Source organism: Serinus canaria, chromosome 7 (genome assembly GCF_022539315.1).
Source record: "Serinus canaria isolate serCan28SL12 chromosome 7, serCan2020, whole genome shotgun sequence".
Lineage (NCBI taxonomy): Eukaryota > Metazoa > Chordata > Aves > Passeriformes > Fringillidae > Serinus > Serinus canaria.
Genome location: NC_066321.1, coordinates 8,786,762 through 8,813,965, shown reverse-complemented (window position 1 = coordinate 8,813,965; position 27,204 = coordinate 8,786,762). Strand labels below are relative to the sequence as shown.

General features: G+C 48.9%; 1 protein-coding gene across 3 annotated transcripts; it reads right to left on the bottom strand.

Annotated features, from left to right (window-relative positions):
- Positions 1-320: 320 nt before the first annotated feature.
- Positions 321-27,204, bottom strand: STEAP3 (STEAP3 metalloreductase). Of its 3 annotated transcripts, none has more exons than XM_009087806.4 (5): positions 27,014-27,204; positions 12,139-12,625; positions 11,139-11,666; positions 9,425-9,589; positions 321-3,693 (listed from the first exon to the last, which is right to left on the bottom strand). In XM_009087806.4, exons 2-5 carry the CDS (start codon positions 12,622-12,624, stop codon positions 3,403-3,405), a joined length of 1,470 nt encoding a protein of 489 aa, XP_009086054.1. In that variant the 5' UTR covers position 12,625; positions 27,014-27,204; the 3' UTR covers positions 321-3,402. The 3 variants fall into 3 exon arrangements, with proteins under 3 accessions (XP_009086054.1, XP_018766829.1, XP_050833081.1); XM_018911284.3 differs by lacking the exon at positions 27,014-27,204 and adding an exon at positions 24,206-24,578; XM_050977124.1 differs by lacking the exons at positions 9,425-9,589; positions 27,014-27,204 and adding an exon at positions 24,206-24,581.

Sequence of the window (27,204 nt, the reverse complement as noted above, 5' to 3'; positions counted from 1 at the left end):
TTCTATTTAGTGAATTAATCTTGTTTGATCCTGTGCTACAAGAGCTGTGTAGTATCAGTAGCCCCCTGTAATGAAATATATGTCTGCACACACTTGGTGCCCTCTCACACTCATAGGAAATCTGTAATTGAGCCCTGGCACCATGGGTCACAGCAATGATCATTTTATTACCTTGATAATGAGATTCTACAAGCTGCTGGCTGTAGTGGGTTTTATTTCTTAGTGGTTAAATTCTAGATAATCACACTACTCTACCACTGCCATTAAAGTAATGGTTTTGTTTGGGGGGAGGCAGGAAAAAAGACTCACACGAGCTCTGATATAATTATGTAGATCTGTTCAGAACATCTTTATATAACTACAGAGGCCAGAGATTAAAACTGGCCTTACTCTTACAGCTCTTCATTTGGTTCTTACATATCCCGGAGGCACATAGTAGGCAGTACAGAAAATAAAAATACAAAGATTTTTACATTCAAGCTATATATTCTGCAATAAGATACATATATTTATGTGTGTGTGTGTGTACATATATACAGAAAGAGAGAAAAACTTCAAGTACAAAACCAGTTAAATGGTAAATTTTAAGCCAATCTCACTGAATGTCCTATGCACATCAAAAATGCTTGGTGAAAAGATAACTGAAAAATCCCTTACTTTCATTTTCAGCATTCCAGAATCAGAAGAAATGACTCAAAATGTTGTGTCCCATGTTTTCAGGACCAGATGCATACAGAGGGCACCATGTGAAATGCTGCTCTGCATTTTTAAAGATTGGTTTTGGTTTTCAAAAAGGATAGTGGCTGGCTGGCCAGTCTGTTGACACAGGCATTACCTGGAGACACTTGACCAACATTTTTCTTTAGATGCTGTAGAGCTGCAGTATCTGTGGGGATTTTGAGCTGGCTTGTTTGTCCCTTTGGGCTTGTGTCCATCTGAAAAGCACCATGCTGACTCACTGACTGCCCCTCTGCTCATGGAAACTGTCCCTTTGCCATGGGAAAGGGTTTGTAGGCATGGAAGTCTTGTAAACAAAGTGAGGGAGTAAACCTTCTGCTGGGCAGAAAGGTGAGTCTTTAACCTTGCAGTGACTCAAAATAAAATAAATCATTCTTTTCCCCTTGATGACAAAGCCTGTCATCCTGTGTAATGCTCTTTCTCTGCCTCCTGATCTTTTTTGGCTACCAGACAGTGGTCTTGCCTGACCTAAAGATATGAAAAGAAACCTAGATGGGAAAAAAGGCATTGGATACACTATAAAGGGTGTAAACTGCTGCTTTTATCTTGTCTTTGCCTGATGATGAAATGGAAAAGATGACTAAAAAATCAGGCTTGCTGAATCCAGTCTTCCCTCAAGGATGAGTTAAATCGGAGTAGATGGAATTATATTCAGATGAAACTGTCTCAAATCTATGTGGAAACTTAACTTATCACCTAGCCAGAAATAAATAGTGTTGGGTCATCAGTCTGCTTGGAGAGTGATTTGGTCAGGTGCCAATCTGGGCTAAGTTCTGGAGGTGGATGGGGAAACCTAACAAACTCAGCTTGCTGAGAAGGACAGTGGTAAATAATGGTACTTTTACCACGTTTTCCAAACCCCATGAAACAGCAAAAAAAAAAATCACCTTTTTATGAAATCTAGGCTTTCCCCTCAAGGAGCAGCATTTGGAGACTTTACTGTAAGTGTTAGGCAAGAACTAACAGTCAATATCATCACTGGCCACATGAGCAATATTTGGAGAATATTACTCACTGTAGTTACTTGAGGCTAAACAGGGAATTCTTATGAGTCTCTGTCTGTAGAACTCTTCCAGGTTATGGGAGCAACGTTGTTTTGTGGAAGGGTTTATGTGCCCCAAAGCTGATCATTCCCCCTGCCCTTTCTATTAACTGGTCTGGTAACAAGTACTTCCTTGTCCCACAAGCTGTACCTCATTTGGTGCTGACAGCTCTTGTTTCTCAAAGCAACAGTGAACACTGAGTGTCTCTTCCTTAACTGTAGGAAAATGAGGCTGCTCCAGGCATGTCCTTGTACCTGACCTTCCTGAGGTAGTCTTCTTGTGTCATCCCAATTGCTTGCTTTTAAATGAGCTGTAGTGAATGGCTTTCCATTCACTGCTCGGTGATTTGGATGTCCAAAACCTAAAGAATTAGTCTGATTAAGAGTAAGAACTTCATAGAAAGCCACAGGTGAAACATGAAATTAGGACAGAAATCTTCTTTGCCCTGTGCTCTGTCCACAGTGGGTGTAAGTCAGAAGAGCATTTCATACCTGCTTTGTGATCTAGCAAGGGACTTTTTAAGGTGTAAGGCAATGAAGGACTGTGCCCAAAATGTACAACGTGTTTTTATGTTGTGGTCAAAACTTGATGATCCCTTTGCAGGACGTTCAAAGATCTTATTATTGCTAGTGAAACAAGTGGGTTTAGAGCTGCTGTTTTGTTTGCTTAAATGGGAATGTTCAGGTGACAGCCATTTCTAAAAGCTTCACCCTATTATTTGATGTAAGGCCAGCTGGAAGGCCTTGGCTTTCTCCATGTAATTTTGTGAAGCAGCAGGCCTTTCCAATAATTATCCTCGCTCTATTTCAATCAAATACTGCTTGAAACTTTGGCTCAGTGTAACAGAGAACATGCAGCAGCAGCTGTCATCTCAGAGCCAGCAGTGCAGACCAGACGTCTGGTATTGGGGATGTCTCTCTCTCAAATGCTTTTACACTCCTGGAAAAGGTGCTTTATTTCCTCAGCTTATAAACATGCATCAGGCACTGCTTCCAGGACCAGAAGTGCTGTCTGTATTTGAAAGAACAGGGATACTGGGCTTGCTGTCAGATTTGATGATTTTAGTAAAATCTGCTGTCACAGTAACATGAATATAGCTGTACTGACTTGTCCACAGAGTTCATTGAGGAGAACAAAACCAGAGGCAATTGATCTTTCTAAACCTCACTGCCTTGACTAATTCATTCACTCAAGAGGTGTGGTATCTTTGCTGTCATAAACTCCAGAAAATCTGTGCAACCTCGTATTAAAAAATAAAGGCATTGAATTTTATGAGAGCAGCTAGGAAAGCAACTGAGAAGTACTGGTTTGGGGAGCTGCCAGGCAGCACCTCAAGTGACTGATCTGACTAACAGAGTCCATCAGTTTCCATGTATGTTAGTGCTGCTAGCTCGGCTCTCACAGTCACTTTTAAGGCAATAATTGTCCTAGTAAATCAGCAATATAATTTAACTGCTACTGTCTAACCTAGTTTGATGGCCATCCATTTTCTAAAGTCACCAAATTTTATTTTTTTTATCAACAATACCATTATACCAAAACATACATATATTTAAGAAAAAGAAACACCTTTGAACTTAGAAATGTTGATAGTGCTTCAAAATCCTCAAAGCTGGGGCTGTTAGACATTACTGGAGGTCTCCCCACTTGAGAATTCCCCCGTTGCACTGGGCAGAACAAATTTGACATATCTGCCCTTCTCCCAGCCCCTCCTGATTCTCAGAAGTCTGTGCTGGATGCAGGGCAAACTGAAGATGACTTTGGCTATGATCACAGTGCATGGGACCAGCAGGGTGAGGGTGTAGGTTGGGGGCAGGTAGAATTTGTACTGGTTCTCATCGAAGGCCCTCGACCAGCCGTACGTGAGCGTGTGCAGAGTGCTTATCACCAAGGCAATAAATCCAAGGGAGGACTGAAAGGAAAAGAAACACGTATCAGTTAGCAGAGTGCCTTGTGCCTGGCTGTCTTCCTGTATTTTTGACATTATTTTCTAAGTGTACATGACACAGAGGAGGCCATGTGTATTCCTGTGTTTCAATAAAACATGGCTGGAACCCTTTCCTGGGGAGTGTGCCAGACTGTGCTTTTCTTTGTCTAATCAGAGGTTAAGTGTGACATTAGAAACTCAGCAGGAATTTCCCAGAAGGTGCTGCCAACTTAGCAGAGAGGAGGGCTCCTGCATCCTGTGAAACAGCAGCCCCCAGCCCCTGCTGGGCAGGGGGGCACAGGCAGCTCCCAAGGGCTCCTCCTGAGCTGCAACTGCCAGCTCTGCTCTGCCCTGCCAGTCCCTGGCTGGCTGAGGCTTCTGACCAGCAGGATGAAGCATCAGTGATGTGGCTCTGAACCACAGCTGGCACTGCTGGAAGTGGTTGAAGCCACAGCTCCACAGAGAACAGAGATCTTCAGGTGTCATCTACAGGAAAATGAGATTGTGCAGGAAGAAGCGCTCTGTTCTGAGGTGAGCAACAGCCCTCAAGGGTCTCCTCCTCTGTCTTTGAGATCTGTGTTGGTTCAAAGGCTGTGAGAAGAGCCCTTTATCCACTCAGGGAGGCAGCAAGAACGCAGCCCCTGTTCTACAGGCAAGAACTTCCCCCATTTTCAGCTGAGATCATGCTCCCAAGCACACACAGGGACAACATCTCTTGAGTAATTCCAGCTCCCTCTGAGGGTTGCTCTCAAAGATAGGTTTTGAACTCTTTCCCTCACTGAGGGCTTCTTGCCAGCATCAGAGGTGGTGGCTCCAGAGCCTGCCAGCTTCCACTGCCTGCTGGCACTCAGCAGCCCTGGGCACTCACTGTGTTCTCCTTTGTGCAGGCCTTTGCTGCTGTATTTTCACAGAAAAGTGCAGGTGGAGCATCTTGCTCTGCTGCCCTACTTTGAATGCTTGGTCTAAGTCTGAAATAACAACCAAATTTCAAGTTGCCTAGACAGTGAAAATTTTGCTGCTTATGTCCCTAACTTAGGGAAGAAAGCCTTTCAAAGCTAAAATACCTGTCTTGGTGCAGAGATCAGCAAGAAACAGTCTTCCTGAAGATATGTCCAGGAAAGAGGACATGGCAGGGAAATGAGGAACCAGGGCAAGATGGGAGGAAGGACTCATCATCTTTTGAAAAAAAAAGTTTCATCCAAAGAACTACTCAATTCATAGATTCCCCTTCTATTTTTGATTCCTGAGAAACAATTAAAAAACCCAGAGAACTTTTAAAAATGTACCACGTTGTTACCAAAAACCAGACCAAGACTCCTCTAAACTTCAGAGCTAATCTTTTAAGCAGTTGAGGGGACTGGGGAAGGGAGGGAAGGAGAGCTATAAATCTGCTACCAGATCTAGGTACTTCACTTTTACAGTATCTATCTGGCAGTCATGTGGGTGTCACTGAGTACTGCCAAGGCAGGGCAGAACTCATCTCTGTGTTACAGCTGAGCATTACTCAAGGTCATGCCAGGAATTGGGAACTGGGCCTTAGTCCTATGTGCAAGCCCACACTTATCCTTTCTCTCATGTCCTTCTTACCAGAAGCTGTGTCCATGTCCTAAACCAAAATGGTAACAAGCAGCAAACCCAACAGGGTCAAGATTAGTTGCATTTGGAAAATTAAGGAGGTTGCTGAAATATGCCATGGTCACAGTTGAACCTAACAGCAGGACCTGACCCACAGATCATCCAGCATTTATAAGTTAAGATTCTCTCCAATAGGCAAAAACCCCCAGCGTGGCAAAAGGTTTGAAGTAGCAGATTAGGACTCATCTGGCAAAGCAGGGCAGGGAGAAGGGGACAGAGTGAATCCAAGAGCAGGAGCTTTCTGCCCTGGGCAGGGGGTTCATCTCTGCCATGCACAAGCAGGGCTCTGTGCATGGCAGGGATGTCCGAGCTGGAGATAATTACCTTGTGCCTCCAGGTAATTATGGAACTGGGGGAGAGCAGGAGAGGAAATTAAAAAGACAAAAGGTGACAAACCATCACAGGCACTCCTGACTGACCCACCTTTGTGTGTGGCTGGGGGGATGAAACAGTCTAATTGGCTACAAACACATGGCAACAAGGACATGGCTAAGCTGCTGTGGCTGGAGCCAGGGCTGGCAGCTCCTCTGGCAGCAGCAATGGGCTGATCCACTTTTAGCACAAACGAGGAGCTGATGGGGGGAGCAGAGGGGGTCCCAGTCCTGATGCTGGCTGAAGGAGCCATGGCTGCACCTGCCAGGCAGCTGGATACAGCAGGTCTGTAAGAGCACAGAACCCAAAAGTTTTGCTGATTGGAGCTTGGCTCAGTGTTTACAGCTCAATATACACTCAGTGTAGCACAATGCAGAGCCTGCTGAGCACCCCACAGGGGCTGATTTGCCAAAGTGCTTAGCTCTGATACTACTCTTGAGCTCTCATTGATCCTCTCTATGCAGTTCCTAGTTATGAAATCTTTCTGGGTTTTGTTTTCAACAGTGGCAGAGGCTTTTTTTGTACTGTCACAACATGTGGGGCAGGCAGCCCTGTAGGGTATTAAAGCTCTCTGAAAGGTGCTATATGAAGACAGTATCTTCCTGGTGCAGGTTTTGCATGTAATTTCTATTCTGCATTAACTCTTCCCACCTCCCCCACTTCCTTGGTGCCTGCAGGCTCCCTGTAACGCCTCAGCAAAGGTGATCCAGTCACATGTGGCTCATTTAGAAATGCTTGGGCAGCACTGAAAGCAAAGACCCCCTTCCTGACCCAGCTAAGTTTCTGACTTGTGCAGCCATCAGTACTGTGAAATTATTAGCGCAATGAAAGCAGCTCTGGCCCCTTGCACTGCCTCTACAGGAGAGTTAGAAAAGGTCTGATTACAGATTCTTTACATCTTATGCTACATGAACTATGAAAGAAACCAGGTCAATTCAACCTTCAAATTCCAGGAGGGCTTCTCAGGATATGAAGGTAAAGGCAATCATACACATTTTTACTTCTCAGGCAATTAGAGTTGATTTGTAAATCACTGGGGAACGTTAAAAATGTCTCTTATAAGTTGAATTACATATAAATCATTCCTGTTAGCCAGAGTTTCAATCCTGTACATTTTCTGTTAAAACTGGACACACAGGGAAACTGTGTATCCAATTTAACCATAGTTAATTGAAATTTGAGTATGTGCAGGAGATACTGTGAAAATGAACCTTTTTTCCTATAACTTTGGCAACAATAAAAATAGGATTTTCGATCTGTCAGGCAACAGATGTGTATTTTAATACTGTGGCAGTATATGGCACTAATACAGGTGTACACATTGGCTGTTGGAAAATGCCAGACTTGGGAAGCTCTGGGTAAGGAGGGGAGTAAAGTGACTCCTGAATCTGCCTCACATGAGGCCTTTGGTGCAGCATCTCTCAAACACCAGTTCAACTTAGTTGGGAACAAATTGCTGCGTTTTCTGGAAGGCATCTGGCTGGGGTGTCTGCACTCTGCATTTCACCTCTTTTATGCTGTAGAAGTGCTAGAAGTCCTAAGTATTTGAGAAAGCAGCCTCATGCTTCACCCCTTGTATTTGCACTGTGCCACTGTGCATTAATTCAGGGAGGCTCACTCTGAGCTATGTGAATGTAACCTCTGGAGCTTGGAACCAGTAGCTGTAGCTGCTCTTTTAATTTCCTCAAGAAAGGCACCACCGACTTATTGAGGAGTAAGTAATTAAAAAATCCCTCATTTACAAACAAAGGTAATATGGAAGCTAACATGCCAGGAGATCTGTAACCTGCTCTTTTTACATGATATTTCCACAAAGAGGCACAATACCAGCCGTGTCTCTCCTGCCTGTGATCAGCTGGGAGCTCGTGTCACACTGTCACGCTTTATTCCATGCAGACAGAAATAGGTGTGAGTATCTTTCCATGAACTAAGCCAGCCAGTTCCCATGTGGGGCAGCCAAGAGCTATTTTGGAACTGACCATCACAAATTTGTCTGGTCCCAGTGCTGACATACCCTTGGAAAGGCTGGGAAGGGGTCCCAAAGGGCAGATGGGACAGTCGTGTTACACGCACGACCTGCCATGACAATGTTTGTGTTACACGACACAACACCAGCACCCTCCAGGACAGCTGCCAGGCTGCCTGGGGAGCCAAAGGGAAATGCAGGGAGTTTCAAAGCCTCCTCCCAGGCTGCAAGGAGATACTTCCCTTCGTTTGGGATTCCTGGTATGAGATGTGCAAGTCAGGACTGATTTATCCGGTGTCCCAGCAGCTGCAGCCCTCCCCTGAGACATGGTGGTGAGAATTAATATGCTCCCATTGTCCAGTCTGAAACAAAGGTTTAAAGCCAGTCTCCCTTCTCCTTGAGGGATGATTTCTTGGGGTCAAGCTCTCCTAGTGCAGCCCTTCTACTCAGTATAAATAATTACTGGCTAGCCCACAGCAAGAGGGGAAAAGAAGACAAACTGGATTGCTCGTGTGGTGATCAGGGCACTTGTGGGAGAAGCAGGGGAGCAGACTTCAAACTCCTGCTCTAATGAATATTGAATTATTTATATACCACTGGAGAGCTTCAGCAGAGCTTAACAGAGGCTGGATGATAGATATTCACCTCTGCATCCCTGAGCCCTGCCCTCCCTTTTGGAAGGGTCAGGTGGTGCAAAGGGAGGCTCCACAGGGGAGCTGCAGGGGAACGGGGTCCTGGGGGTGCTCACACACCTTGGGTGCCACAGGGATTACAAAGCTGGGTGCATGCTAAGCAGCCCTGCTGTAGGAGGCACAAGTGAAAAGGAGTTTTAGGGCTGTGGGGTATGATTGTGACACAGTAAGTGGAATCTGGCCTCAAAATCAGCTTTAATGTGCAGAGGATAGTTGAAAGGTTCATTCTCTGCTATCTCTGTTAATGAGCCCTAAGCCTGGCTCCAAATGCATCCCTAAAAAAGCTGCAGCCAGTGAATACTGTGTCTGTGAAAATCCCAGGGGGTAGACTCAGGTCACCAAGGGAATTTGGCCCTTGAGGGTTTGGCCATCACTGCAAATGGGAGGAAGGCTCCTAAACCACTGAGGAAAAACTAAACTTTTCTGCAGGTTTTAGAATCAGACATGGCCTTTTCATTGAAATCATACCCAGTTCTCTGTGCTGTGTGGGCTCTGGCAGCTTACAGACTACTCTAAGCCTTTTTGTCTATTGAACACTTGGGTGCATGCAGTGTCTCCCAAACCTGTCTTTCCCCTGCACTGTCCTCCCAGGCTCTCTCCTCTTCAGCAGCTCACTCTCGCTGAACAGCAAGGGCAGATCTGTGTGCTGTAGCCAGCTGTGCCCACAGTGAGTTCCCTGATTGCCCTCCACAGCCTGGTGCTCCCCACAGCAGCTCTGCTGCTGCTGATCTACATGTGGATGCCCATGACACTTTGCATTCTCCCTTCTCCTGAGAAAAACACCTTCCCTAGACAGGACAAGCCCTGTGTGAGAGCAGCATGGCCCCAGGACACACCACTCTGCCCCTCTCCTACTCTGGGTCTCTCCTCCTGGAGAAGGGGTCTGTGGCTCTGCGGTGCATGGAGAGGTTTTGCTGCTGACACCAATGCACAGCTGCCCTGCCAGAGCAGGATGTGCTGGGAAAGCAGGTCAAGCCCTGCCCTGTCTGTGTGAGGGCCTGACTCTGATTCTGCAGAATCCCTCTCTGGCATCAGCAAATATCAACTTTACCTGAATGAAACTGAATTCCCTCCAGTTGAGAGAGTTTGCGATGGATGGAAGTGAAGTGATGGCAAGTAACGACAGCAAGCCCAGGGCAATTATTCCAACAGAGATATAAATCTCCATCCTCCAGACTTCCTCCTCTACCCAGACTGTCATCTTCTTCTCCATAGCCTGGCATGACAATGAAGGTTTGTTAAAATGGGGCACTTAGGGACAGAGGAACCGAGTTTTATCTGTTTTGGTTTTGGAAGCAGGTTTCCTGGATGAGGTCCTGTTCACACCTCCAGCACTATTTGCCTGTTTGGGAGATGTAGAAATGCTCTCTTATCCCAAAGCCATTTGGCCAAAGCTAGACCTGATTTGAAGCCTGCTGGGAAGAACTGCTGAATGCTCTCAGCTCCCATGCCTGTAACCACAGCAGCAAGCCCCAAAGTCACATTTGGAAAGATAATTACAATGAGAACTCAGTTTCAAGCCATGAAAACAAATACAGATGCTTGAATATGCAGTAGTCTCCTAATAACCTTTGTTTTAAGTGCATTTAGGGGGGAAATTGTTCATGCTAATGGAAGGGAAGATGGGTTTTATACTGCATGGCAAAGAGGAACATTTAGAACTGTCTCTTTAGCCCATTAAATGGGTTTAATTTACTAAACAAAGATGTTGCTAGAAAACAGGAGGTAGAGGGGAAATGAACATAAGATGCTTGCCTGAGATTAATGTGCAACTGTGGCACTTGAGAACAACCTGCTCAAGGCTGGAGCTGAGAGGCTGGGAATGGTGTTTGATGGATGCTCTGAACAGCCACTGCGGCCCAAACCAGCCATCCTGCTCCCCTCTGCCCCCACAGCCCCTTCCTTCCTTTTTCGGGACAAATATTTGGAATCACTGAGCCAAATAGCCCAGCACAGAAAGCAGAGGGGTTGTGGGGTAATCCCTTGATCACATTCCCCCCTGAGCTGCATGCAGCCTGTGCCATCCCAGGAGGGAGCAGTGAGGAGCAGTGAGGAGCAGTGAGGAGCCAGGGGCAGGAAAGAGCAAATCCCATCCTCCCATGGTACTACAGAGCTGGCTGAACTGCCTGAAGGCAGCAATCTCACACTGGATAAACACTGCTGAGTGTGTCCATAAAGCAATTAAGTCCCTTTCCATTTCCTTGTTCTTATATAACTGGTTCTTCACCACCATTTTGTTAAACTCCTGCAGGCACAGGGTGAGGAGGACACACAACCCTCCCTGGGTTATGACTTGGTTACTCCAGCAGGCATAATTATGAACATCAGTGTGAACAAACAGGGATCTCTCAAGATTTTGGGAGCTGAAGGGAACTCTGCTCCCCCTACCACTGGATTTCCCCTTGCCTAGCATTTTTCCTGCCTCTGACCTAGTCTCAGACACACCAGTGCCAGGTAAGGCTGGTTTCAAAGGCTTGTCAGTGTTTCTGGGGAGCAGTGGCATGGGAGGGTTGACCCTAGCCCTGGCTGTCACTGCAGAGGGAGCTGTGTATCCCAGGAGGTGGCAGCTCCTCAGCACAGACAGGCAAGTGCTCAGTCTGTGCCGTGCGGCTCACCTGTGGGGGAAGCGCTCCTAGAGAGCTTTTTCCCACTGTCCCACAGCTTTGGAAAATGATGAAAACCCCACGATATTAGGCCTATCACCCAAGATGTGCATGAGTTCAGCAGACCCCTGCAGGTGCTGACCCGAGGAGCACTCCCATTACCTGCTTGACGGCCGTCTCAATTAACAGGTAGCGGTGGGAGCGGCGCATGGGCAGGCACAGGCTGTACACGGCGTGCAGAGCTGCACAGAAGAAGCTGAGGAGACCAATCTGCTTCCTATGCTGCAGCCACTGGTCCAGCCAATCTGGGAAGCGCCTGTACTTGGTGCCATAGTAGAGCTGGGAGCAGGCTGCCAGCACCCCGGGCAGGTAGACCAGAGACAGCATGACGTAGGAGACGCACGGCAGCGTGGTGTTGACCACCTCGATGGGGATCTTGTACAGCTTGTTCTTCTGCTCCCTGATGTAAGGGTGGATGACCTGCCGGATCAGGTTGTAGGTGAAGAAGCAAAGAAAAAGCCCCAGAGCCAAAAAGATGGGGATTTTCCAGGCTGGCAGGAGGCGGAGGGGAATGTTCTCGATCTCACAGGCTGATGACATGCAGCCCATGTCCACAGGGGTGAATCCCATGACTTGAGCAATTTCTGCAATGGTGCGCTTGGCTTCTTGGTTATTTGAGCAGATCAGAACCTGCAACGAACAGAAATACACACAGGGGGCAAAGAAATCAGGCTGCTGGGATTGAGTGCATCCAGAAGGATTCTGTGTCACAGGGAGCCTATGTTATTCCACTGAGCATCAGAATTCCTGGCAGGCTTTTTGACAGGGATTTACCATGGCTGCCAAAGACCTCTCTCCTGGACAGGTTTCCTTTCCTGCATGTACCGCCAGTTTGTTTCACTGGCTCTGTTTAGATAAACAGATAACTGAACAATACTTTTCACTTAAGCAGATGCTCCAAGGACTACAAAGTGTGAATGGAGTGAAGGTAGTTCATTTCTGAACAAAGAAATGCAGAAGCTAAGGGGTGGTCTCTGGATGCCACAGCCAGCACTCAAGACTCCTTCTCCTGGAGCCTAAGGCCATTTGCTGAGGCTGCCAGACCTGAGCTGCTGGAACAGCTGGGATTTGGGATTCTTCCCCTGCTGGAAGAAAACAATACCTGCTTATTTCCATCCCTGGCACCCGACTGCAGCGTCCACGCAGAAACCACATTAAAGGCCTTTACCACGGTGCAGGCTGGGAACAAGGAGGCCAAGTACTCCGCGTTGGATTCCTTGTGATGGTTGATCTCCGTGTTGTTGCTGACATCCACCAGGATCTTGCCCACCAGCACATCAGCCAAGTCACAGAGGGTGGAGTAATGCTCCCTGAAAATGGCCACGAAGATGACATCCGCCTTCTTCACGGCCTCGGCCTGGAAGGTGACCTCTGCTGCAGCAGGGAACAGGCTGGCTTTCCGCTTGGGGTTGCGGCTGCCGACCACCACCCTGAAGCCGGAGCGCACCAGGCGCACGGCCAAGGAGCGTGCAAAGTCCCCGCTGCCCAGCACGCCCACGGTGCGCCCAGCCGGCACCGGCGGTGGGCTGCGCTCGCCCGCCGTGCTCCCGTGGCCCAGCAGAGGTTTGGCCATGTCTCCTCTGGACATCCTGGCAGGAAAAACAAGGAGAAACGCAAATTCACTATGGAGCTCTTGCAGAGACCCAGACCACGTCTGGGGTCATGGGGAAAAATGTCACTTAGGCAGCTCGAACATGGTTTTGGTCCCAGTGGCCCAAGACCTGTTTGCCAAACCCATCAGGAAATGTGCAGTAATGTACAGGCACCACTGGAGGGGCACAAAACACCAGGCTGGGTTGGAAGGTGAAGGCTTTTATGGAGGTTTCTCAGGCTTGTGTGATCCAACACCTGCTGGATGCACTCATCCATCCTCTGGTGTCCTTCATGCTGGCATCTCACACTGCAAAGCCAGGCCAACACTGACAGCAATCAGGACCAGAAACTCTGAGATTCCCATGGAGCTACCAGACACCTCCTAAAGAAGGGGTTCATGAAGATCCCTGAGACTACATCTGGAAAATCTGGAGGGGTGAATCTGATTTGCCAGAGCAGAATCAAGGCAGAAGGTCAAACTGAAATGAAAGTGTCCTAAAAGTGGTAAATGAAGAGAGTTTCAGCCCTTGCCTGTCCCAATATTTGGGTCTGGCAAGTGCTGTTTGTTTCAGCTCTTTAATGAGTATTGAGAACTTACTTGTGACATTTAAAAAATATAATAAAACATGATGGGATTTGCTCATGAAAGATCTTGATGAGCTTTACAAACGTTAATGAATTTTGCCCTGTAACAGATAAGATATTGAGGGCATGGAGAGGTTTTAAGCAGAACAATGAATTCACAGGCAGCACAGCAGCTGAACCTGGAGGTCAGAAGAAACTTGGGCAGGGAACTGCTAGACTGCTCATGGGCTGTGTCAGTGGCTCAAATGTGCCTCCCAACTTAAGGAACAGCAAATTTACCCTAAAGGAATGGCAAATTCCTGAGGGTGAGATTTTAAGAGGGCTCACAAGGCAGCCCATGGAACTTAAACACCAGGGCATCTGGCTTTTGTACTGGCACACTGCTAAAGATTATAATAAAGACCATAATTAACAGAGTTGTGATATACTGGGGATGGAGAAAATTGGCTTTGGTGGAGTGCAGTCTTGCCTTGCACCTGGTCAAGTTCTCTCAAAGTGAAGGTGACCATTTGGATGGGGTGACCTAGTCTCTGGCACTGGTGTGTGTTTCGTAGGCTTTTGGAAATGTCCTTCACCCAAGGCTCTTCTGGGATTGGCACAGTAGTGGTGCAAAGGGGAAGGGCACTTCAGCATGAACTGTTACCAATGGGAAACAAAGGGTGAGAAGAAATAAATTATTTTCATAATGGGAATAGGTTGCCAAGGGATTTCCCTGAGGATTTATGCTATTCAACATGCTCATAATTGATCTGGGAAAAGGAGTGAATATTGACAAGATGGAACTTGTGCATAGTGATCACAGAATGGTTCAGGTTGGAAGGGACTTTACGATCATATACTTCCAACCCCTTGCTGTGGGCAGGGACACTTTCTACTAGACCAGGCTGCTCAAAGTCCCATCCAACCTGGTCCTGAACACCTGCAAGGATGGGGCATCCACTGGATCTCTTTGCAACCTCTTCCCATGCCTCACCACCCTTATACTAAAGAATTTCTTCCTAGTATTTACTCAAAATCATTTAGGACCAATCTTTCTTGTGAAGAATCTGCAAAAGGATCTCCCTATTCAAAGTGCCTGAACACCAAAATTCACTACAGAAGCTAGAGAGACATGGCAAGAGCTGCCTGTGGGCATAAACTCCTCTAATCATACATACACTTCAAAGAGCTGTAAATTTGTTAAAACCACTCAGAAAAATGATCAAAGGGTCACATTACTATGAAAACACCAACATGGAGGTCCCTGGCAGACAAACATCAAGCACACCCAAGTTACCAGATGAGATGTCTCACACAGCAGCCAGATCTCAATCCTGCTCCTCACTGAAAACCTGCAAAACACCTTCAGCAGATGGACTTTGAAACCAAAATTCACTGTCCTGGGTACAAACCCATCATTGTTTCAGTGACAATACTGTTTCTATGGCAGAGGTCTGTCCTCTCCTTGCCTCTCACCAAGCACCACCTTATCCCAGAGACCCAAAGGTGCTCACAGAAGAAGTGCTAGCAGGGGAAAACAAGTGCCAAAGAAGTGCATGGTGACTTCTTCCCCTTCAAAACTCATGTCCACTGTACAAATACAGAGATCGAACAGCATACTGCAGTTCTGCTTATTTCTCTGAAAAAAAAAAAAAGGGGGAGGGGAAATAAACACAGAAAGGGGCCACAGGGATGACTTATTGATCTTTGTCTGCAAAGATGCAGGGTTTTTTTTTCCTGGTCCCTTCTTATCAGAAGCTTTATCACACACTCACTGCTTTACTTTTTAGAAACCTTCTTGCTTTGCCTAAATGTACTCATGTCCAGAACTATTTGTTCTAGGGCCAATGATATTGTTCAGAATAATTAGCTTGCTCTCCCCTACTCCCCTCCCCTTTTCCACCACCTGTGCACACAAAATATTACCCCAAAAGAAAGAAACCCATCTCTGTCTCTCAGCCATGGGGGGAGAAATCAGCATTCAGGGTGACAAAGTGATTGTTACCCACAGACTCATTTCATAATCAATTCAAGGCACCTCAAAAGTTCTCTCTGTGGTCCCACTGGGATGTAAATGTTGCTGCAAGCAACTTTTTTTTTTAATACCATGCTTCCTCTGTCCTGCAGCTGCCACTGAACATGTAGAGAGATGTCGGCAATGTTTCAAGATAAACATCTTTGCTGTCTCCAGTTATTTTGATTAAAAGGGATGACAGAATTAAACAGCCTTTGAAGTCAGCAGGATAGTTACAAAGTAAGACAACTCAAAATATTTTCTGTGAATTTTGGTGTGATTATTTCAGTCATGCTCTGACTGGTGGGGCTTTGGAGCAGGACTCATCCCTGCTGCCAGCCCAGGGTGGCACGGTCCCTGGAGCTGGCTGCTGCCTGTGGCTGTCATTGCCATGCACTGAAATCCTCCTGAGAAAGGAGGGGAACATCTCTCTTTCACCATGAACACATTTCACTAAGACAAACGCTGTGGTCTCTGCCTAACAGATGCCTGGCAATGGACTGTCTGGGCAACAGCTTTTCTTCTGTATCTCTGGGGAGCACACAGACCCCCCACCTCCTGCCACCACCCCGACTTACCGAGTCCATGCTGCATTTCTGCACCTTTGGACATGTCACCTGCTTGAAACTCTGACCTCCCTAAGCTAATTCACCACAGCAAGGCCAGTCCATCCAGAGTGGGTGCAAAGCACCATGGCCAGGATGCTGCGGAGGAGGCCAGGAGTGAGTATCATGGTGCTTAGACATTTTTAGCACCTCCAGATTTAGATAAACCCCATTTATTGATCTTCCTTGTCAAGCAAACTGCATCCCTACTGAGTTATAGCACGTGCAATCCAAGGAGATCAGTTTCTTACCAAGGAAGCTCCAAGATGATTTAAAGCACAGCCCAGTGGGGATAAACAAGCTCCAATTCTAACTGGGCAGCAGTTCTCTAACTAAAATACTGAATTCAATGTACAGCTGCCCTTCAGCTCAGCTGCTCATGACACCCTTACATCACTGCTGTGTCCACTGCAGCACACTTGTACCTCTGTGCAGTTCAACGATTGCACTGCCACTGCTGCTGTTAATTGCAGGGCAATAGCAGTGATGGGCAGTGAGCAAGATGGGGAGCTCCCCTCTGCTGGGCACTCTACAAAAACTGTCCAGAAGGCAACTCCTGCCCCAAGGAGTGGGATCAGACAGACAGGAGCTGCATGAAACAAAGCAGTCAAATCTCTGTTGCCCAGGCAGAGGGTGGGAGGGGTTCTCACAGAAGAAACACAGGGATAATTCTACATAGCTTGCACCTGAGGCTTGGCAAAAGCTGTTAGCTTAGGCTCAGTGCCAGGCAAACAAGGTTTTTCTGCCTCTCTGACCACACTGAGAGGCCTCACTCCAATTTTGCAGCAGGACAGACATCCTGGACAGAGCTGGGCTGCAGGAGCCCACTCAGGTATTCCTGGGCTCACAGCAGAGGCAATCTGCTGAGCAAATCATCCCCCACAGCTACTGGGGAACAGGCACACTTGTTATCCTCTTTCAACAGACGCGGGGGAAGGAGATACTAACAATGATGGCACTCCAGCAAGTTTGTCTGGAATGACCCAGATATCTTTAACGAGACCATCTTTTGGGGCCCCTTTCACATCCTCTGCTGCAGGAGGATAGCCTATTTGGATCCTGTAATTAGCAGTCTAGAGGTGTTTGAGTTGTACACCCTGAAGAAGGATGGACCAGTGGTGGCAAGGCATGAGCTTTGCTTCAGGTTCCGGACAAAAAAAATCAAGATTTATTTCAATGCCTTGGTATTCAGATTTATCAGATAAAAGACAAGTTAGTTTTACCCTAACTCTAATAAAAAGGCAGTGTTTTAAACATATCAAACTGTGCTGAAGAATATGGCAGCAATCTCATACAGAGCTCCAACAAGTGTCCTGTCCAGTGAAACCAAACTGCTTCCTGTTTGCACAGAAACTCATCTTTGAGCTCAGCCTCACATACTCAGTCTGCACCACCTTGGCTAAAAACACTGCTTTTCTGTCTTCCCCCAAAGTCAGTGTTTGTTTAGACTGACCACAACTGAGTCTCCATGAGCTGTGGATTCAACCCGTGCAGGTCATCAAAGAGCCTGCTCATTGCTTCTGTTTGGGTGCCACTTGAGATAAAGCACATGATTATTACACACATTCCTTAACGAGCACATGGGTTGAAAGACTAGCAAGGCTCCTGAGGAATCAAAGGATGCAGCAGAGTCTTTGGTCAGGTCACTGAAGAGGAGTTACATGATTTCTGCACTGGGAAGGTGCCTTTGGGCCCTGCCAGCCGTGGCTGGCACCAGCTCGGTCCCACAAACACATGCTCCAGGGACAGGGGTGATCTCTGTCCCCAGGGGACTTCCAGTCTGCATGGAGAGACCTTTGAATCATGAAGCCAAAGCCCTTCAGCCTCTGTTTGCAGAGCATCTCTTGCTGTGTTAACCCTCCAAAAGCTCCAGCTGGAGAGGAGCATCCAAAGCTGAAGCATTCCACTCAGGTTTTGCTCTGAGCAGAAATACTTTTTTTTTTTTTTTTTTGCTACCACCATTTTATTTCCAGAGAAAATCAAATGTTTAAGTCTCTTTTCCACACACAGAGCATCCCTCCCAGGAGCACAGCAAGTGCCATGAACCTGAACCTGTTGGAACTGGAACAGATTTAAGTAATAAAAGAGCTTATCCAAAGCTGCTTTAATCTCAGCTCTGGTGCACATTTCTGGAGAGCTTGCAGTCCTGCCCAGGCTGACTGGAAATGACTTCCCCAGCTCTGCCTGCAAGAGAAAGAGACAGGGAAACCAAGCCTGCTGCCTTTTTGCTTGCCCCTTTTCTTCTTTCTCCTTCCAAAGCAGAGTTATCTCCCAAATGGTGCAAACCAGGAACTGGCAAAGGATGGAAATCACCCTTCCAGAAAAGCCTTATTAGCAAACCCAGCCGGGCTGCCAGCCAGGACATGAGAATGAGGAAATGCTGGGAGCTGGGCTGTCCCTGCTGCTGTCCTTCAGCCCACAGGCACACGGGACAGGGACCGGGGCTGTGCTCCCCGTGCCCCTGCCGCTGGGGTGGGGAGGAGGGACAGGGACAGGGCAGGGCAGCTGCTGCTGCTCTGAGGGGGCATCACTGTGTGCTGAGCGTGGCACTGCGGGGCAGGGGAACAGACTGTGGTGGGCTCAGGGACTGCTGTGACCCTAGACCTGCTGTGGGTTCAGGGACTGCTGTGACCCCAGGCCTGGGCCTGCTGTGACCCCACACCTGCTGTGGGCTCAGGGACTGCTGTGACTCCAGACCTGCTGAGGGATCCAGGGACTGCTGTGACCCCACACCTGCTGAGGGATCCAAGGCCTGCCGTGACCCCAGATCTGCTGTGGGCTCAGGGACTGCTGTGACCCCAGATCTGCTGTGGGCTCAGGGACTGCTGTGACCCCAGACCTGCTGTGGGGCTCCAGGAGTTGCCACATGTCCCCCTACAATTGTTCTCCACCCTGATGCACTCTGCAGGTCCTTATCCCTCCTCCTGCCTCAGGGCAGCTCTTTATCTGCTTTATCTGCTATAATGATTACCTCATTATCAGGTATTTATCTGCTAAAACCACTTCCATAAGCTCCTGCAGAGCCCCGCTTTCTCTCCTCTTTATCTCTCAATCCAGTTAACCTTATCCCTTCCTCTTTTACCCCCAAAGGACATGGCAAACGATTTGCCTTCTCCTCTGCAGACAGACACATTCTGTGTTTGGAGTACAGGTTTCTCATCTCCATTTGGTTTTTCCTGCACAAGTGAAACCCAACTCTTTCATCAGAGCTGTTATTTACCGAATGTCCAACAACTCAGCCTCTGTTCCTTGCTCTCATTTTTCTTGGAGGATGCCCAGAACTGCATTTTCCAACCGAGCCCCTAAAAGGCACCACCTGGAGCAGAGACGCTGCTTCCCCAGTGCACCACTTCTCTTTATCCATCCCAAGAGGACTGTTTGCTTTTGCACAACTGTGTGCCCCTGTTAACCCATAGGGCACAGTGTCCCCGTCCTCTGGCTCCTGTGACCACTGGCTGGCTGGTCGCTCACCTGGTGTCCGGCCGGTCAGTCAGTCCTACCACACAGGACAGAATGTGCGCCCTGTTTTTTTAAACCAGCTCTCACAATCTACAATTCTTAGTCTCTTCTCTAAAATGTTTCCAGTCCCTCCTAGCTCAGTGTCACCTACAAATTCAGTATCTGCCTTCCTACTCCTTCACACACAAATGAAAACATGGGCTGACAGGCACTGACCCTCCCAACTCCATACACCCTCTGGTTTATACACTGAAAAAAAAAAAATTAAAATGCTGGTTTTGGAAGCCAGCAGTGAAGCCTAAGGCATGTCCATGTCCCTGACCACAAGATGTTCCTCACCAGCACCAAAATTCAAAAATAGCTTTCAGAACAGGGGAAAGTAGAGGAGAAAGGGCTACCAGAATTTCCCACAGGGACAAAATGACCTCTTCTTCCCACACAAGCTCAGACATTTTGGCTACCGTTCTCCTATAGAACTGCACCAGCTTGTGATCACTTGGCAGGGACAGTTTCTCCAAGGATAAACCCTCCATTTTAATGCTGAGCAGGAAAACTACCTGTCTATGATGAACAACTGGAAAAAACCCCTTTGCCCTGGCTTCATCCAAATTATGTATTTTAAAGCAGTTACCAACAGGTTCTGCCATAGAGATCTTCAAACTTTTCTCCCCCAGATTTGCCTCCATTTGCAGTGCCACTTCTCTGCAGCAAAGTCCTTGTCTGAAGAACTTCCTCTGCTCTTCTGCAAGAACATCTGTGCACACTGTGTTGATAGAATAATGAGAAGCCTGAGAAAGACCTACCCTGCAGTAAAACATGGGAATCTGAAAGTCTGGGAAATCCTGAGGTTTCACTGTAAGACTGTGGAAGGCACAGACCTGAAGCAAGATGGAGTTTGCTAGAGCAGTGCTGATGCTGACACAGCACACAGGAGCTTATCTGGCTGATGTGACTCTGAATGAGGTTATTTTCTCAGCTTAGCATCTCACAGTTCTTAAGTGACATTGTCGTGGTTTGAGAGCTCAAACCATGACAGACATAAAAGGGCAATTTATAACAAGTTTAGGCGCTATACTTAAGTCTTGTATAGCTTCTCTTGCTTTTTTGGGGAGTTTTCATTCTCTTGCTTCTCTTACAAGTTAATAACTCAGTGACTCACCCATTTCTGAGCCTTCCCCTCCTCAAGTGCAAGAAGAGCAAGAAAGCAACCCAAAGGTGGAAGTTTCTCAGGTAGATCCAGTAATTCCCTGCAGCCAGACATGATGGGTGGAGGTGTTCCTGCCTAAAATGAGCTGGGGCTTCCACCCTTCTCCAGGCCAACAGAGGTAAGGCAGGACCTGACTTCAGCAGTCACCACAGGGAGCTGGCAGGCTCCAGCTCTCTTTTTAAAATCTCTTTGTTTCTTTCCAGGAAAAGCATGGAGGAATTGTGCTGAGCATGCAGGGAAATATTTGTATTGGCTATTTCCGTGCCACAGTGCCTGTTAGAAGGGTCTCCAAGATCAGCACTCTCTTGCCTTTCTGACTTTGCTTCACCCAGTCACTCAGAAGATGCACAGGACCACATGGGGAGAAGATGCCTGGGAGGGAGGCAGTGTGGGGTGGAAGGAAGACACAGCCTATGGCAGAGGGCCAGCCCATCTCCCGCTGATCTGATTTTCCCCCTCCACGGAGCACAGGCATGACATACAGTATAGAGGTAGCTCTGAGCTGCCCTGAATAAGCACAGTGGAGAAAATAGGAAAGGTAACCAATGCAGGGGCATGTACTGCCTCTTCTGATTTTCCCAAGAGCTCCTGGAAAGCTCCTGGGAGAGAGGCAAACACAACTGGCTGAACAGGTGGTTATCTTTGGAGACACAGATGGGGAAGAGAGGGATGCTTTTTCTTGAAGTCAACTCACTGCCCTGCCTTCCCCTTCCTCTCACACCAATTGCCTTCAGTCCAGCATCCTGCACAGTAGATCTAGCTAGCTTTCTCCTGCACTGGCAGGGGTCTTGCAGGTGAGCCCAGAGAGACAAATATTTGCAGTGTGAACAATATGCCTCCCCCCAGGACCCCAATCCTGAGCAAGACCCAGGTGTGCTGGACAGGTACAAACAGCATGTATTTCACCACAGTGCCAAACTGCACTAGCACAGGTTCTGTCCTGTATCTAACCCCAGCATAAGAAGGATGTGGACCTGCTGGAGCGAGTCCAAAGAAGGGTCACAGAGATGCTCAAGAAGGATGGAGCACCTCTCTTATTAAGACAGGCTGAGAGAGTTGGAGTTGCTCAGCCTGGAGAAGACACCAGGAAGACCTCAGAGCAACTTTCAGTTGAAGAGAGCTGGAGAGGGACTTTTTACAGAGTAGTGTAGTGGTAGGACAATGGTGAATGTCCTTGCAGTGACAGAGGGCAGGTTTATATCAGATATAAGGAAGAAATTCTTCAGTATGAAGGTGGCACAGATTGCCCAGCAAGGCTGTGGATGACCCATCCCTGGAAGTGATCAGGATCAGGTTGGACTGAGTTTAGAGCAACAGGGTCTAGTGGAAGGTGCCCCTGACCATGGTGAGAGCTGGAATGAGATGAGCTTTAAGGTCCCTTCCAACCCGAAGCACTCTGTAGCTCTATGAGCTATTCGTGCTTGCACATGATCTGCAGTTGGTATCAGGCTCCTTCGGTGGTGGACATGTTATCTACAGACCCTGACTCTTGAAGCCTACATCCCGTGGGGAGCTCTTAGGACATTTTTTCCAAAGACTACAGTGGTGTATTCATACTAAAGGAAATGCACGTTGCCAAAACAAAGACTTTAGAGACTCACTGAAAATCTGAGAACCTGGAAAAAGGATGGGAGGAATTTCTGTGTCAATACCTTAAACACCATGAAAAATTTCAAAATCTTTAGGCCCCAGAGTAAGTAAAGGCTTTTGGAAACATGTTGGAAGCTCCCACGTCACTGACATACTTTTAGAAGCTTTTTACTTTCAGTTAAGTGACAGTTCACTTAAACTTAGATGAAGATGGGAAGCTGCTTAATCCACTGTACGTCTGCATAAGAAAACCTATGAAGAAGCAGTAAATTCAATTTTGAAAAGAGCATTTTCTTCCATTATGATGTTGACAAAAAGCTAACTCTAATCAGTGATGGTAAACTTACAGATAACAAATCGGTGTGTTTTAATTCCTGGTGTGTGACATTTCTTATCACAGCTGCCACTGCCTTTCCCACCTCTCAAGAGAGCTGGCATGGCTGGCCTACTTCTTCCATCATTGGAAAAAATGTGTTTCCCCTGAATCTAAACCTGCTTCTATTTATGGGTGTGATGTTACAAGGTCATTGTCAAAGCATAGTTCTTAACAATAAAAAGCAAAACAACCCCAAAACAAAATAAAGAGCAAAATAAACAACAAAAAAATTATGCTGTCAAAGAGCACGTTTTCCTGGGGTTTGATGTGGTTTTGTTAAACACAGACTTGTTGAGTCATCAGCATTTTCTCCTTTACAATCACAGAGGAAATCAAATATGTGCAGTGACTGCAGCATCTTATATTACTGTACATTTGCTTCATAGCAAATGTGATTTTAGAAGAAAACAAAAGCTTGATGCAGTATTTAAATCTTATTAGTCCTGCATCTCCTCAGCCCACAGGAGTATTGATGCTGTAGGCAACAGCCTTCCTCTCCTGCTGTCTCTCAGTTTTGGTTTCTCGCCACAGCAGGCAATTCTCTGTGTTAGTTTTATTTAGACTACTCTGATTGAGATGATCTGGGGTTCTCTATACCCCTCTGCCCAGCTCAGGCATTAGGAACACAAACACTCCCCCAAACTCCCTGGTGACCATCTGTCATGGGCAGATGTCACATCCTGGACAGGGTCACAGGACAGGGCCAGTCCACCCCAGCTTCCATCTCCTGTGGGATGTTCCTACTACAAAGTCACCTCTACAATTCCTTCACAGCTCTCATCCCTCTACTCTTACATGGATCAAATGTTGAAGCCCCCCTCAAAAAGCATCCAACCTTTGCAGCTTTTACAAGTCCTAGAGTGGTTCAGAAACCCCAAAGCTGCTCCCTGCTCACCTCTGAGGGATCCTGGGCCCTGGCCAAGATTTTCCCCAAGTTTTTTTTTAATATCTCAGTGCTGATTTCTCCGTGGCTGGAAAGAGCCACTCATCTCCTCGAAGTATTTAGCGAGCTGAGAATGAAAAGTGAAACCTAAGTGCCAAGTGCTGCTCTCTGAGGAGCACAGCCTGAACGTGCATGCATGCATGCATCCATCAGTCCCCACTGCGCTCACGAGGACCGCACCACTCGGAACCGGGAACCCGACGCGTTCCGGGGGCTTTGTGCCCGGTTGGTGCCAGGGACAGGGAGCTTCCCGCAGCCGCACAGATGTGTCCAGCAGCCAGGGAAGGACAGCGCTTCCCGCGGGAAGCCCGCACCGCAGCCCGGCGGACCTGCACCCCACCGAGTTCTGCCGGTGACCGCCCGGACCGAGACACACCGGCCCCCGCAGACATCTCCGCCCGGGACCCGGCTCCAGCCCCAACACCAACTCTCGCACCGAGGGGTCCGAAAGCGCCCGGGACCCTGCCCGAGCGCAGGGCGGAGCGGGCCGCGGGCAGGGAACAGCCCCCCTCTCAGCCCCGCCGCGGGGATCCCGGGCCGGGCTGCGACGGAACGGGGGTCCAGCACCCGCGCTCGGCGGCGGGGGAGAGCCCCCCGCTGACCCGGGACGTTCCCGCCGGGCAGGGCAGCCCCGGCGGCACCGAGCCGAGCCGAGCCGAGCCGAGCCGAGCCGAGCCGAGCCGAGCCGAGCCGAGCCGAGCCGAGCCGAGCCTCCCCCGCCCTGCACGCCCGGCGCGGGCGGCTCGAGCCCCGCTCCGGTTGCTCGCCGTGCTGGCGGTGCCCGAGATCCGCCGTGCCCGTCCCCCCGCGCTCCTCACCTCTGCGCGGCGGCGGGAGGGCGAGCGGCGCCGTCCGGCAGCGCGGAGCCGAGCCGTGATGTCAGGCGGTGGGCTCCGCCCTCTGCCCATGTGCCCGCCGGGGCCGCGGGCGCCGCTCCGCTAAGCTCGGCAAAGACCGGCCCAGCACGGCTCGGCACGGCCCGGCTCAGCGCCCAGCCCGGCCTGGCACAGCCCGGCTCAGGGTGAGGGACCCCCAGCCCCGTCCCCGCAGGGCTGCGCGGGCGTCACTGCCGTGCTCCGGTTAAACACACGCGGGCAGGAGGGCATCGCTGCCGGGGCAGCGGGGCCGCGGTGTCCATTACAGACAGGAGTCGAAGGCTAACCTGAATCCTCTATTTATAAACTCATTTCAGAGCCAGCCCGTGTCTCATTTTAATGGGCGGGTGCGGCTTGTTGCGCCTCTGCCCCTGCTATCAGGGGCCGCGCACTTGCTCTGGAAAGCTGTGCCGGGAGGCGTGGAGCAGATAATGAATGGTTCTGCGCCCTAAGAGCTGTCCTGCTGCGAACACCCCAACACTGCCGCACGGCCCCTTCCGATGGACCGGGGCAGCAAGGGACCTGAAGGGGTTGTCTCATCCGCCCCAGCCGTGGGTAGGCGGATGCAGTGTGTGTTTGAAGCCCAAGCAGAGGATGTGCAGCCCCTTTGAACCCAACCTGAAGTGCTACACCGCCCCTGCACTCGGGAGGGTTTTAATCTTTGCCAGCTGCCATCCCCTCTGTGTCCTCCTTGCACATGGGAAATGTCTTCCTGGGATGAAACAAGCCCCACTTTTTTTTGTCTCTCCCCAGCAGGCAGTGATTCTAACTATTTCAGCCCATTCTCACTGCTGTCCTGTGCAGATATTCCCCCTCTCCAGTCTCTGTGCTGCCTGCAAAAGGGCCCAGATGCTGGCCAGGACTGTCCCAGCTTGCAAGGGTACTTGCCACCTCTCACATCCATGGGGTGGGAGATACAGAAACCTGCAGATATGGGGAGGCTTCAGCAAAGATGTGGGATTGCTGGGGAAGCTTCCCGTTGGTGACTCCCAATGGCTGGATGCTGGATAAGACAGAGCTCCAGAGGCTTGGGATGCTCAAGCAGTAAACTTTGAGATTCTGTGAGTTCCCTGGGTATTGGACAATACTGAAGAGGTGTGAAAACCTATTGACATGGTTAGGAGGAGGATCATTGGGATAGCTGTACTTCATGACCCCTCTGCAAAGGCCATCTGTGACAAAATGCATCTGGCAGAATGAGATTACTCCTTAGCCCCTTCCTGCCTGTAGTGGCCCCTGCCTCCTCATGCCTATCATGGTGATAATTTATATGCCATGATCAGCTCTTTGTGGAGAGTGAAGGACAGAAATCATTGAACTCTCCTGCACCTGCTATATCTTGTTACCTGCTCTCCCACATTATGTAAAGGGCAAATTTTGCCTTTAAATTTATTTACAGAATCCATAGTCATTCCCTTGTTTGCCGTGGTCATTGCAATTCATCTTACAGATTTGTCTTTGCTCTCTCAGGTCTCTGCACCATGCAGGTCTCTCCCTGTTCCTGTTTCCCTGCATGGGGCAAGGCTGCTGCCAGAGCAGTGTGATCAGTTCCCTGGGTAATGACCAACCCTCTGGAAGTGCTGAAATCTACTTCTCCTTTTTTAGATAACACTTCCTTTTTTGTAAATTAGCAAACTTTTCACTGAAACACCCTCTGCTTTCCCACCTTTATATCACAGAGAAGAATGAATACCAGTTTTATACCTGTTTTCCTCTTCTCAAGCCTCTGGCTAGTCCTGTCCACTTGTTTACTGGACAGTTTGAGTCCTGAAGCCCCATTTTTTCTGCAGTCATCTCAGTAGGCAGCTAGGGCCTCCCCAGCTCCCAGACCTTGACTGGCTTTATTGGTTGCTCAAAAGATTTCCTTGGGATCCGTGTTTCTGATGAGAGATCTGATGTGGGCTTGCAAGTTGGCTTGATTTCTCTTCTACCCAGAGAGACCCAATGTGCCAGGATTGTGCTGAACTTGGCCAGTGTTTCTTGGGTGTATTTCTGGGTTTTTTCCCTCCCTTTTTCCTTGCTGGTCCTGAGAAAGGACTTTTCTCTGTCATCTGGACTGTTCTTCTCCCAGCAATCCTCTTTCCTGGTCCATCACTTGCTGGTCAGAGCTGCAGCTCTCTGGCAGCACCATCTGTGTCCCTTTGCCCAGCTGGCTGTGTCCTGCTGTCCTCTTAGCCGTGATGCCACCTGCACCCCCTCCTCCTTGTCCTTCCACTCCATGGGGACAGGGAGTTGCCTTGGATCTGCTCAGGGCTGGGGCTGCCAGGCTCCTCCAGTGCTTATGTGCTGGCACAGCATGGCACCGGTGAGCAGATGAACCTCGACAGCTCCTGGCTGCCCAGCCAGGGAGCCAGAGGGAGTTCCCACCTCCCACACTATTTTGGGGGGCTGGAGCCATCCAAGGTGACAGTGTGGAGGGGTGCACCAGGCCAGCTGCTGCCCCACACCCAATCAGTGAGGGGGTGACCCAAGGCTTTACTGCAGTAAGACACAAAGGCAGTGGTCCCTGAGCCTCCCTGTGCCCCTTGTCCCCTGCCAGCTCCCTTGGGTTCATCATGTGCCAGCCCAAGGGCTGCTGTGTACCCAGAGGCCACAGGATGCAGAAGTGCTGGGCAGCAGCAGCTGCACCTGAGCAGGTGCTGTGACAAAAGCAGAGTTTGGGGACACCGCCTCATCTGCCACTCGCAATGTCATAGCCAGGGAATGGCTCAGCTTCCCCCTGAAATCCAGGGGCAAAAATGGCAAACTTACCACTGGAAAACCAGACCTATTTGGTGGGGCAGTCAGTACAGGTTGCTTTTCCTCTGGCCGTCCCAAAGCTGTGGTTTGGGCTGGAATCTGCTGTCTTGGGCCCGCTGGTACTGTTTGGGTTGGGAAAGTGGGTTATCAGCACGACAGGGTTCTTCTGTCTGCTCTGGACTGGCACATGGCCTGGGGCTGCC